Here is a 13,761-nt window from a genome sequence, read left to right on the forward strand (position 1 = left end):
AGCTGTTTTCCTCCTCCCAGATAAGGGAGCCTTCGAGGCCTTGTGTAGCCAGACGATGACGCTGACTCAACACCTCCAGCCTTAGGTGCTATTGTGCTTTGCCACTACCACCAGATGCACCACCACCACCATCAGTACCAGCTGGCAACCAGCGCCCAGGGGCTCTTCCACCAGACTTCCTCATTTTTTGGAAAATCTAACCAAAACAACAAACGTTATATGGTACTGTAAAACAAGGTAGAAAGTGTATATAAACTTGTTGAGAATTTAAATCTCCCTTTTTTTTGGGAGACGGAACCAAAACTCAAGCCCAGTGTATATAAGAACGCAATCTAAGTGGCAGAAAGTGGCTGGCTGACATACAAAAAACTAACAGGATTGAAGTATATCCCCTTTGTGAGAATTTGAATCTCACTTTGTTGGGGGGAGACTGAACCAAAACTCAGGCCCTTTGCATAAAACAACACAATGTAAGTGGCAGAAAGTGGCTGGCTGATATACCACAAACTAACAGGACTGAAATATATCCACCTTGTGATAATTTGAATCTCACTTTTTTGGGGGAATCTAAACCAAACCTCAGGCCCTGTGCGTAAAACAACACAATGTAAGTGGCAGAAAGTGGCTGGAAGATATATGAAAAAAACAAGGACTGTAGTACAATTTCAACCTCCCTACAATGATCTCAGGACAAGTATGGCAGCAATAAAAAGGACTGCTGCACACAAAAGTATGGACAAATAAACAAGGTAACTGTGCAGAAAGGAGCAACAGGATTTTTGCTTTTAAAAAAGCAGTTCGTTTGTTCAGTCAGCAGCGTGCAAACAGCAATGCAGCAATAAGGGAGCCTTATAAGGCAGCCTAATAAGCTACAGAGCTGATGCACAAAAATATAGCCTCCACTGTCCCTGCAAAAAAATGGTGGTGTTGGACAGTGGAAATCGCTACAGCACAAGCAATTTGGGGGTTAATCTTCCGTCCCTAACTATATCCCTTCTTCTGATGAAGCTGCAGCAACCTCTGAGATCAGCAGAAGTAAGATGGCGGTCGGCGTGCATGCCCCTTTATAGCCCCTGTGATGCCGCAGAAAGCAAGCCAATCACTGTCATGCCCTTCTCTAAGATGCTGGGGACCGAGACCTATGTCATCACGCTGCCAACACTCTGCGTCCTCCTTCATTGGCTGAAAAATGGCGCTGAACGCGTCATACGAAATGCGACTTTGGCACGAAGATCGCCGACCTCATGGCCGATCCCACACTAAGATCGGGTCGGGTTTCATGAAACCCAACTTTGCCGAAAGTCGGCGATTTTTGAATTTGTCTGATCCTTTTCGCTCAACCCTACTTAGTTGTATTGCCCCCACTGACAAAAGACAGGTTTCTCAGGCACCTCACATTGTCTCATTGCTCTCTTCACATCTGGCACCACCCACTACCGTTATATAGACACCCCTATAATAAGTGGTGTGGCCCTGTGCTTTGACCCCACAATGTACACAATGATGTCAACATCAGTGTCTTCATGGTCCAATTCTGTCACTGGCATCTCCTCCTGTAAAGAAGAAAACTATTATTATTACTACTAGCTAACTATTCTGACAAGGCAATGCGCAAGCACTACATTATCATAGCATGCCTTCTAAAAATACCACTGACTACATGATGCACAGAGGGTTTGGCACACAGATATAACTTGACTATAATATGACATTTACCCTCCTTACAAATCTCTTACTTGTGCTCTTTTGTTGAAACACTGAGTTAGCTGCTGTTTCATCCTTATCCTCATTGTCTTTCATTTACTTTGACCCCAAAATAATAACACCAGGTGCCTCTCCTCCCTCTGAAAACCCCATAGAACAAATAAAGACATTCACACAAGTTGATGGATGAAGGTCGGTCACATCTTTACTATAATATATATTTATAGAATAGCAATAAAAGAAGGCACTAAAAACTTTGAAAAACGCAAAACTAACAGCCAAATGCAATATAGCTCTTCAACAGGCAAGTCAGCCTACGTAGTCAAAACATTCCACTGCTTTCTTACTTTAAGTGAAACAGCTGCTGTGACTTCAATTTCTACAATGAAATAGCAATTGTTAAAAACACACAAGAAAAAAAAAGGAGGGAATTCATGCGAATGCGTAAATACCTTGGTGCTATATCTGTGCCCTAAAGAGGGCTTGTAGCCAGTGCTTAACTTCCTGCACCACTCATGCAACTGTTCGATAAGGGGATCAGACATTCTTTTAACCAAAAGGAAGGAGAGCAGGATGAGAGCACCTCCAGGACCCAAAAGGAAAAAAAAGAAACTGGCACCCAGGGGGCTGTTTCAACAGCAAGGAACGGGCTTTACTAGCCCCTCTGACTGTAATTAGCCACATTGAAAAGGTAACCTAACCAAACATTTATCCTTAACTGAAGAGGAGAGAGGATGTCAAATAGTACACTACCTGGTGGGGGGAAGTTGGGGAAAGATGGGGACTGCAGTCATTGGCACTTGCCTTAAACAGTGTAGAGCTATCCATTACTGTGTTATACTAAACAGATTTTTTGGTGTAAGGAAAAAATACCAGTTCCAAGATAATACTGTACCCATCTAGTTGTAGAAATACAAAAATTATAAAGATTTTAGTATTCCAAGAAAATTACCAATAATAAACATATACAATACAAAAATGTATATGGGTACAAAAGGTTTTGATCCATAGGTGCAATGAATAGGGTCCGGAGGCCTGGTCAGGACTACATAATAATAATAATAATAATAATAATACGGAACATCAATAAATTTGGTCAAACTATACAAGAGACACCAGCGTCAGTTAGCATTTTTATGTCTGACTGTCCCATTCATTACCCTATACCAGATTATGACATAGGAGCAAATCTAGTGGAAACGCTGTGATGCGGAGTCTATTTTCTAAGTGTAAAGTACGTTTCTGGTGCATGCTATATATGTAACACAATTGTAGTTAGTAAAAGGTTAATTACCCATTTGGTGAGGGTTCCTGTTTGGACTGTGTCCATGTACCCCAACGCGTGTTTTGTGTGGATGTCGCTTCCTCAGCGGGTAATTAATGGAACAATCGGACATAAGAATGCTAACAGATGCTGATGTCTCTTGTGTAGTTTGGCCAAATTTATTGGTGGTCCGCATTATTATTATTATTTGTACCCATATACATTTTTATATTGTATTTGTTTATTACTGGTAATTTTATTGGAATAATAAAATCTTCATAATTTTTGTATTTCATGACTCAGGTTCTCCTTTAAAAATAAGATTTTTATGGGGTGACTAAGGAACATTCTGAAGTTTTCTAGAGGACCTACAGTCAGGTGAATTTGAGGCAGCTGGAAAGTAGGAAGATAATAGTTGTCCAAAAGATATCAATAGTTACATCTATTCACATGTGTCATATATCCACATGACACACAGAATTTTTTTACTATTATCATTATTTATTTATATAGCACCATTGATTCCATGGTGCTGTACATGAGAAGGGGTTACATGCAACTTACAGATATCACTTACAGTAAGCAAACTAACAATGACAGACTGATAGAGAGGGGCGAGGACCCTGCCCTTGCGGGCTTACATTCTGCAGGATGGTGGGGAAGGAGATAATAGGTTGAGGGTTGCAGAGCTCTGGTGTTGGTGAGGTGGTATCTTCGGTAGTGGTGAGGCGGCAGCGGGGTCAGTGCAAGCGGTAGGCTTTCCTGAAGAGGTGGGTTTTCAGGTTCCGTCTGAAGGATCCGAATATGGTTGATAGTGGGATGTGTTGGGGCAAAGAATTCCAGAGGATGGGGGATATTCTGGAGAAGTCTTGGAGATGGTTGGGTGAGGAGCGAATAAGTGTGGAGGAGAGAAGGAGGTCTTGGGAAGACCGGAGATCACGTGAGGGAAGATATCAGGGGATTAGTTCAGAGATATATGGAGGAGATGGTTTTGTAGGTTAGTATTAGTAATTTGAACTGTATACGCTGAGGGAATGGGAGCCAGTGAAGAGATTTGCAGAGAGGGAAGCGGAGGAGTAGTGAGGAGAGAGATGAATTAGTCGGGTAGCAGAGTTAAGGATGGACTGGAAAGATGCAATGGTGTTAGCAGGGAGGCCACAGAAAAGGATGTTGCAGTAGTCAAGGCGGAAGATGATGAGGGCATGCACAAGCATTTTGGTAGATTGACGGTTGAGTTAAGATGGATTAGTAGTTCACACATCACATAAACTAGAAAAATTATACTATCTAGTTTTAAGATAGATTATATGCAAAGCTTTGGTTATCTGTCACTTACCTTCATATAAAATGTTGTTATTGGTACTTTTGTATCTATGTAGCTTGAAGAGCATCGTACAGAGCAAAAGCAGATGAAGCAAATGCAAAAACGCCAAATTCAACTTATTAAGGAAAAAGACCAGCTACAGAGTGAGCAAAATAAAGCCATCCTTGCTCGAAGCAAACTTGAGAGCCTGTGTCGGGAGCTGCAGAGACACAACAAAACACTCAAGGTAGATTATTCTATTGTCTGTTAGAGCATATACTATGGTTTACACTGATAACATTGTGAACTGCAGTTTGAATGTCTTATGTCTTGTGTATTAACGGCACATTTTCCTTTTTCTAGGAATTCAGTAAACATTTTTACTAAGCACATTATTATTCTGATAAGTTATAGCAAATAAATAGGTGGCCTCTCATCTATATATATAATTGTCTAAGGGTTTTTCCGTCTGTCTGTCTGTCTTTCTGTCTGTCTGTCTGTCTGTCCTGGAAATCCCGCGTCTCTGATTGGTCGAGGCTGCCAGGCCTCGACCAATCAGAGACCGGCACAGCATCGACGTAGAAATCCCACGTCTCTGAGCAGCAACGGGCACAGCGACGATGATGTCATAAAGGACGTAGACATCCCGCGTCTCTGATTTGTCGAGGCACAGTATCGACGTAGATGTCATAATGGTTGCCATGGTGACGATGATGTCATAAAGGTTGCCTCGACCAATCAGCGACGGGCACAGTCTGCCGCGAATTCTGGAATCATCATTGTCCATATACTACGGGGACATGCATATTCTAGAATACCCGATGCGTTAGAATCTAACGCCACAATCTAGTATTTCCATAATAGTTCTTTCCAGGACAACCATTGTAACCTGAGGACAATCTAACTAACAAAGTGCATCTTACTTGGTCAAATGTGGCCAGTTTTTGCTGTTTTTTTTATTTCTGCTTCTCCCCTGAGTATTCTTTTTTCTGTAAATCTGCCATGTGATTCAAGACATATGAGCCATTCTATGGGTCAGTTTCTTTTTGCCATTTGGACAGGCCCCAAGTGTAATAGAAAAAAAAGTACAGCACGTTGCTCTAATTCTTCCAGAAAAACTATAGAACTTGCGTCACAAAATGTAGCGTGGGGAAAAGGTTACTGCCTACTTTATTGGTCTGGAGTAGTGAATGCAGTAATGACTGCTTACCGTATGATCTAGGCAGGAATTTCATGGTTGATTCCTTCGTGATCTTCAGTTGTGGATTAGGCAATGTCTGCTTTCCTGGTGGGTTATGATAGTGAAGAACTTGATTCCTACTTTCCTGTTGGTCTATTTTAGTAGTAGAGAGCTTAAAGTATAACCGTCAATTGAATTTTTATTTCATAAATGAATAGTACACATGAAAATAAGAAACTCTGTAGGTTTGGATTTCTTTTTCCCTTAATAATAAATACCTTCATTTAAAAACTGCATTATGTGTTTACTTGTGTTATCTTTATCTTATATTTACATTTATTTGGTGATCTGAAACATTTAAGTGTGACAAACATGCAAGAGAATAGGAAATCAGGAAGGGGGAAAACACTTTTTTTCACACAACTGTATTACAAAGTTCCTATGTTCATGTGGACTATTAAATAATTAAATAAAAATTGAAACAATGGTTACTCTATAATGCCTGCTTCCCTAATTCTTTAGAGTAAAGGTAAGATTAATAATTACGGTACTTATTTAGTGGCTTAGGATAGTCGTGAGGTTAAAGGAAACCTGTCAAAATATACTTGGATCTCAAAACTAGACTCTGACTCATGCTTCCCGTAGTTTGGCCATTTAATGACAGGTTAACTTTAATGTCTGCTTCCTTTGTGGTCTAGAGTAATGAAGGACTTAACACCTGCTTTCCTGGTGATCTATAGTAGTAGGTAAATGCACGTTTTCTTGGTTGTCTGTCAAGTAGAGAAGTTAATGTGTGATTACATAATAGTTTAGCTAAGTGGTGAGGTTAATGCCTGCTTCCTTAGGCTACGTTCACATTTGCGTTGTGCGGTGCAGCGTCGGCAACGCAACGCACAACGCAAATGTAAACGCATGCACAACGCAACGTTTTGTGACGCATGCGTCCACTTTTGCATGGTTTTTGGTGCAGAAAAAACTGCATCATGCAGCGTCTTCTGCGCCCTGACGCATGCGCCACAGTGACGCATGCGTCACAAAACGCAAGTGCAACGCATGTCCATGCGCCCTCCATGTTAAATATAGGGGCGCATGACGCATGCGTCGCTGCGGCTGCGCCCGACACAACGCTAATGTGAACCACAGATACACCAAAAGTTGCTCCAATAAAATATATATGAAACAATGTAATTAATGTATAAAAATACAGATACAATAATCCAGTGCTCTGTGAAAAAAGGTGAGAACCACCAAATCAGGAAGAACAGCACAACAACCAAGCTGCATCCATCCAGATTAAGTGTTATTGCCTCCTTCTGTAATGCAGAGGCAAAGCTATACAGTGGTTTGAGAAAGTATTCACCCCCTTGGCATTCCTTTGTGTTTTTCTACCTTACAACCTTGAATTTCACAGGTTTTTTCTTAGGGTTTACATCAGTTCATGTAAAGAACATGCCCACAACTGTGAACATTTGGTTTTCTTTTTATTATGAAGCAAACAACAAATAGCACAAAATAACTGAAAACTTCAGTGTGTATAACTATTCACCCCCTAAAGTCAGTAGAGCCTCCTTTTGCGACAATTACAGCTACGTTGTTTTGGATAAATCTCTGAGGTTTACACATCTTTCCACTGAGATGTTTGCTCATTCCCCAAAGGAAAACTGCTCCAGCTCTTTCAAATTAGATGGTTTCCCCTGGTGAACAACAATCTTCAAGTCTGACCACAGATTATCATTTGGCTTAAGGTCTGGGCTTTGACTAGGCCACTCCAAAACAGTTACATATTCCCCCTTAAAACAGTCGAGTGATGCTTTAGCAGTATGCTTTGAGTCATTGTCTTGTTGGAAGATGCACCTCCATCCCAGTCTCAAATCACTGCCAGACTGAAACAGGTTAGTTGCTCAAGAATATCCCTGTATTTTGCACCATCTATCTTCCTCTTGACTCGGACCATGTTTCCTGTCCCTTCTGTTAAAAAATCCCCACAACATGATGCTGCCACCACCATGTTTTACTGTGGGGATGGTGTTCTTGGAGTGATGAGATGTGTTGGTTTGATGCTAGACCTAGCGTTTACCTTGGTGGCTAAAAACTTCAATTTTGGTCTCATCTGATCACAGCACCTTCCTCCATACATTTGGGCAGTCACCAACATGTCTTTTGACAAACGAGCTTACAATTATGGGGTGTAAGTAAAGACTATTTTTATGATCACTCTTCCATAAAGGCCACCTCTGTGAAGTGTATGATTTATTGTGGTCGAACAGACAGGTGTACCAGTCTCTGCTTGGGAACTCTGCAACTCCATCAGGTTTACCTTTGGTATCTGTGCTGCCTCTCTGATTAATGCCCTTCTTGCTCGGGCTGAGAGTTTGAGTAAGCAGCCCTCTCTTGGCAGGTTTGATATTGAACCATGTTCTTTGAATTTGATGATAATGCATTTGAAGGTGATCCAGGGGATCATCAGAAGTTGTGATTTTTTTTACAGCTCAACTCTGACTTGTACGTCACATCAACTTTGTCAATGACTTGCCTCTATTCTGAACCATCAATCATCAGGAGAGCGCTGCCCCCTGGCATACAGGATGCCAATAGGCAGGAGATCCATGAGAACCTGAAAATAGAAGCTGTGACAACTCCTTTAATGCCTGCTTCCTTAGTGGTCTAAAGTAGTTAAGGAGGTAGCATCTGCTTTCCAGGTGAATAACTTGAAGGTCCATTCCAGTGGGTTTTTTTTTTATTTCAGTACTGGATTAGTATCACTAATCCATGTTCCTTGCCCCTAGTAATATACAGTGGCATTTAAAAGTTTGGGCACCCCTGGTAAAAATCACTTGTATTGGGAACAGTTAAGCAAGTTGAAGATAAAAAGATGTCTAAAAGGCCTAAAGTAAAAGATGACAGATGTCATTTGTATTTTAAGCAAAAAAAAATTAATTTTTTTTTTCATTTTAAAAATCGCAAAAAAGAAAATTGGCTGATGCAAAAGTTTGTGCACCCTTGGAGATTTGTGTGTTCGGATAACTTTGACCAAGGTTTCAGACCTTAATTAGCCTGTTAGGGTTATAACTTATTCATTATCATGGTTAGGAAAGGCCAGGTGATGCAAATTTCCCAGCTTTATAAAAACCCAGCCTCCTCTAACCTTGTACCAAGGAAGAGCAGCCCTGTATTCTTCTAAGCAGCTGCCTAATAGTCTGAAAATGATGTAGGCCCACGAAGCAGGAGAAGGCTATAAGAAGATAGCAAAGCATTTTCAAGCTCCTCTTTCCTCAGTTTGAAATTTAACTAAGAAATGGCAGCTAACAGAAATAGTGGAGGACAAGATAAGGTCTGGAAAACCAAGCAAAACTTCAGTGAGAGCTGCTCGTAGTATTGCTAGAGAGGAAAATCAAAACTTGACTGCAAAAGGCCTTCAGAAAGATTTAGGAGACTATGGAGTTGTGGTACATTTTTCTACTTTTCAGAGACACCTGCACAAATATGGCCTTCATGGAAGAGTCATTTGAAGAAAACCTCTCCTGTGGCCTCATTATAAAATTCATCTTCAGAAGTATGCAAAAGAACATCTATAAACAAGGATGATGCATTTTGGAAACAAATCCTGTGGACGATGAGCTTAAAATAGATCTCTTTGGCCACAATGATCAAAGGTATGTGTTGAGAAAGAAGGGCACAGAATTTCAGGAAAAGAACATCAATGAAATTACAACAAATTCTTGATGCAAGAAAAAAAGCTAAAGTTGAAAAGAGGATAGCTTCTACAAATGGATAATGATCCTAAATGTTGTGAGTTCTGTTTTTGGGCTCCCTCTGGTGGTTACTGATGGTACTGGGTGACTTTTGTTCTCTGCGGTCTCTGGTGTCCACCTGTTCCATCAGGTTATGGGAGTTTCCTATTTAACCTGGCTTTCTTGTCATTTCCTCGCTGGCAATCAATGTAATCAGTGTGTCTTTTTACCTATGCTACCTGCATCTGTAATCTTCAGGACAAGCTAAGTTTTGATTTTCCTGTTCCACGTTTTGCTTAATTTTTGTCTTAGTCCAGCTTGCAGATATGCGATTCCTTGCTGCTGGTTGCTCTAGTGGGCTGAAATTACTCCTCATGTTCCATGAGTTGGCACATGAGTTCAAGTAATTTCAGGATGGTTTTTTGAAGGGTTTTTCGCTGACCGCGCAGTTCACTTTTGTATCCTCTGCTATCTAGCTTTAGCGGGCCTCATTTTTGCTGATTCTGTTTTCATAACTACGTATGTTCTTTCCTCTCATTTCACCGTTATTACATGTGGGGGGCTGCTATTTCTGTGGGGTGTTTCTCTGGAGGCAAGTGAGGTCTGTGTTTCTTCTAATAGGGGAAGTTAATCCTTCGGCTGGCGCGAGACGTCTAGGAATCATCGTAGGCACGTTCCCCGGCTACTGCTAGTTGTGTGTTTAGGTTCAGGATCGCGGTCAGCTCAGGTTCCATCACCCTAGAGCTTGTTTTGTTTTTGTGCTTGTCCTTTTGTGATCCCCTGCCATTGGGATCATGACAGTATAGCCGGCCCAAAAAAATTGGTCATCGTTTTGGCTGAAGTAGGAGGAAAAGTAGTCTGAGGAAGTTTTTTTTTTTTTTTTTTTTTTTTTTTCCCTCCTCAGTGTTTGCTGCCTAGCCTTAATTGCAGCCTGGCTGCTTCTTTCCTCCTCTTAATCCTTGAATGGCTCTGACCTCAGCTGTTTATCATGGACGTCCAGAGTTTGGCTTCCAGCCTGAATAATCTTGCTGCTAAGGTTCAAAATATACAAGATTTTGTTGTACATACTCCTATGTCTGAACCTAGAATTCCTATCCCAGAGTTTTTTTCTGGAGATAGATCTAGTTTTCTTAATTTTAGGAACAATTGCAAGTTGTTTCTTTCCTTGAAATCTCGCTCCTCTGGAGACCCTGCTCAGCAGGTCAAGATTGTTATATCTTTCCTGCGGGGTGACCCTCAGAATTGGGCATTTGCATTGGCACCAGGGGATCCTGCGTTGCTCAATGTGGATGCGTTTTTTCTGGCATTGGGTTTGCTCTATGAGGAACCTAACCTAGAGATTCAGGCTGAAAAAGCTTTATTGGCTCTCTCTCAGGGGCAAGATGAAGCAGAAATATATTGTCAGAAATTTCGGAAATGGTCGGTGCTTACTCAGTGGAATGAGTGCGCTCTGGCTGCAAAATTCAGAGATGGCCTTTCTGAGGCCATTAAAGATGTTATGGTGGGGTTCCCGGCGCCTACAGGTCTGAATGAGTCCATGACTATGGCTATTCAGATTGATCGGCGTTTACGGGAGCGCAAACCTGTGCACTATTTAGCGGTGTCTTCTGAACAGGCACCTGAGATAATGCAATGTGATAGAATTCAGTCCAGAAGTGAACGGCAAAATTATAGGCGGAAAAATGGATTGTGTTTTTATTGTGGTGATTCAGCTCATGTTATATCAGCATGCTCTAAACGCACAAAAAAGGTTGATAAGTCTGTTGCCATTGGTACTTTACAGTCTAAGTTCATTCTGTCTGTGACTCTGATTTGTTCATTATCATCTATTTCCGTCGATGCCTATGTGGATTCAGGCGCTGCCCTGAGTCTTATGGATAGGTCATTTGTCAATCGCTGTGGGTTTAGTCTGGAACCTCTGGAAGTTCCTATTCCTTTGAAAGGAATTGACTCTACACCTTTGGCTATGAATAAACCTCAGTACTGGACACAAGTGACCATGCGTATGACTCCCGTTGATCAGGAGGTGATTCGCTTCCTGGTACTGTATAATTTACATGATGTCTTAGTGCTTGGTCTGCCATGGTTACAAACTCATAACCCAGTCCTGGACTGGAAAACAATGTCTGTGTTAAGCTGGGGATGTCAGGGGGTTCATGATGATGCATCTCCGATTTCCATCGCTTCATCTACTCCTTCTGAGGTTCCGGTATTTTTGTCTGATTATCGGGAGGTTTTTGAGGAGCCTAAGCTCAGTTCGCTTCCTCCTCACAGGGATTGCGATTGTGCTATAGATTTGATTCCTGGCAGTAAATTCCCTAAAGGTCGTTTGTTCAATCTGTCAGTGCCAGAGCATACTGCTATGTGGAATTATGTTAAGGAGTCCTTGGAAAAGGGACATATCCGTCCATCTTCGTCCCTTTTGGGAGCAGGTTTTTTTTTCGTGGCCAAAAAAGATGGTTCCTTGAGGCCTTGCATAGATTATCGTCTTTTGAATAAGATTACAGTCAAATATCAGTATCCTTTGCCATTGTTGACTGATTTGTTCGCTCGCATTAAGGGGGCTAAATGGTTCACTAAGATTGATCTTCGGGGTGCGTATAATCTTGTGCGGATAAGGCAGGGTGATGAGTGGAAAACCGCATTTAATACGCCTGAGGGCCATTTCGAGTATTTGGTGATGCCTTTTGGACTTTCTAATGCTCCTTCTGTCTTCCAGTCTTTTATGCACGATATTTTCCATGAATATCTGGATAAATTTATTATCGTGTATTTGGATGATGTTTTGGTTTTTTCTGATGACTGGGAGTCTCATGTTCAGCAGGTCAGGAAGGTGTTTCAGGTCCTGCGGGCCAATTCTTTGTTTGTAAAAGGTTCTAAATGTCTCTTTGGAGTCCAGAAGATTTCTTTTTTGGGGTATATTTTTTCCCCTTCTACTATTGAGATGGATCCCGTCAAGGTTCAGGCTATTTGTGACTGGACGCAGCCTACATCTCTTAAGAGTCTACAGAAGTTCTTGGGCTTTGCTAATTTTTATCGTCGCTTCATAACTAATTTTTCTAGTGTTGTTAAGCCTTTGACGGATTTGACTAAGAAGGGTGCTGATGTTGCTGATTGGTCTCCTGCGGCTGTGGAGGCCTTTCAGGAACTTAAGCGCCGGTTTTCTTCTGCTCCTGTGTTGCGTCAGCCAGATACGTCGCTTCCTTTTCAGGTTGAGGTTGATGCTTCCGAGATCGGAGCGGGGGCGGTTTTGTCACAGAGAAGCTCCGATGGCTCAGTGATGAAGCCATGTGCGTTCTTTTCTAGAAAATTTTCGCCCGCTGAACGGAATTATGATGTTGGTAATCGGGAGCTTTTGGCCATGAAGTGGGCATTTGAGGAGTGGCGTCATTGGCTTGAGGGTGCTAGACATCGTGTGGTGGTCTTGACTGATCACAAAAATCTGATGTACCTTGAGTCTGCCAAGCGTCTGAATCCTAGACAGGCTCGTTGGTCACTGTTTTTCTCCCGTTTCAATTTTGTAGTTTCATACCTGCCAGGTTCAAAGAATGTGAAGGCGGATGCTCTTTCTAGGAGTTTTGTGCCTGACTCCCCTGGAAATTCTGAGCCCACTGGTATCCTTAGGGATGGGGTGATTTTGTCGGCTGTCTCCCCAGACTTGCGACGTGCTTTGCAGGAGTTTCAGGCGGATAAACCTGATCGTTGTCCGCCGGAAAGACTGTTTGTTCCGGATAATTGGACCAGTAGAGTCATCTCCGAGGTCCATTCTTCTGTGTTGGCAGGTCATCCTGGAATATTTGGTACTAGAGACTTGGTGGCCAGGTCTTTTTGGTGGCCTTCCTTGTCGAGGGATGTGCCTTCTTTCGTGCAGTCTTGTGGAGTTTGCGCTCGGGCTAAGCCTTGCTGTTCTCGGGCCAGTGGATTGTTGTCACCTTTGCCTATCCCGAAGAGGCCTTGGACGCACATTTCCATGGACTTTATTTCGGATCTCCCTGTCTCTCAAAAAATGTCCGTCATCTGGGTTGTGTGTGACCGCTTTTCTAAGATGGTTCATCTGGTACCCTTGCCTAAGTTACCTTCCTCCTCTGAGTTGGTCCCTCTGTTTTTTCAAAACGTGGTCCGTTTGCATGGCATTCCGGAGAACATCGTTTCTGACAGGGGATCCCAGTTTGTGTCTAGATTTTGGCGGACGTTCTGTGCTAAGATGGGCATTGATTTGTCCTTTTCGTCTGCATTCCATCCCCAGACGAATGGCCAGACGGAACGAACTAATCAGACTTTAGAAACTTATTTAAGGTGTTTTGTTTCTGCTGATCAAGATGACTGGGTTACCTTTTTGCCGCTTGCCGAGTTTGCCCTTAATAATCGGGCTAGTTCTGCTACCTTGGTTTCTCCTTTCTTTTGTAATTCGGGGTTTCATCCTCGTTTTTCCTCTGGTCAGGTGGAGCCTTCTGATTGTCCTGGAGTGGACATGGTGGTGGATAGGTTGCATCAGATTTGGAGTCATGTGGTGGACAATTTGAAGTTGTCCCAGGAGAGGGCTCAGCAGTTTGCTAATCGCCGTCGCCGCGTGGGTCCT

At 42.2% G+C, this 13,761-nt stretch overlaps 1 protein-coding gene across 1 annotated transcript in view; it reads left to right on the forward strand.

Moving 5' to 3' along the window:
• The window catches only part of TXLNB (taxilin beta), a 238,289-nt gene that overhangs the window by 171,269 nt on the left and 53,259 nt on the right, over nucleotides 1–13,761 (forward strand). Inside the window, exon 4 of the mRNA XM_069725932.1 lies at nucleotides 4,348–4,518. Within this exon, the coding sequence (XP_069582033.1) occupies nucleotides 4,348–4,518 (171 nt within the window). The remainder of the gene's footprint in view (nucleotides 1–4,347; nucleotides 4,519–13,761) is intronic.

This window comes from Ranitomeya imitator, chromosome 5 (genome assembly GCF_032444005.1).
Source record: "Ranitomeya imitator isolate aRanImi1 chromosome 5, aRanImi1.pri, whole genome shotgun sequence".
Lineage (NCBI taxonomy): Eukaryota > Metazoa > Chordata > Amphibia > Anura > Dendrobatidae > Ranitomeya > Ranitomeya imitator.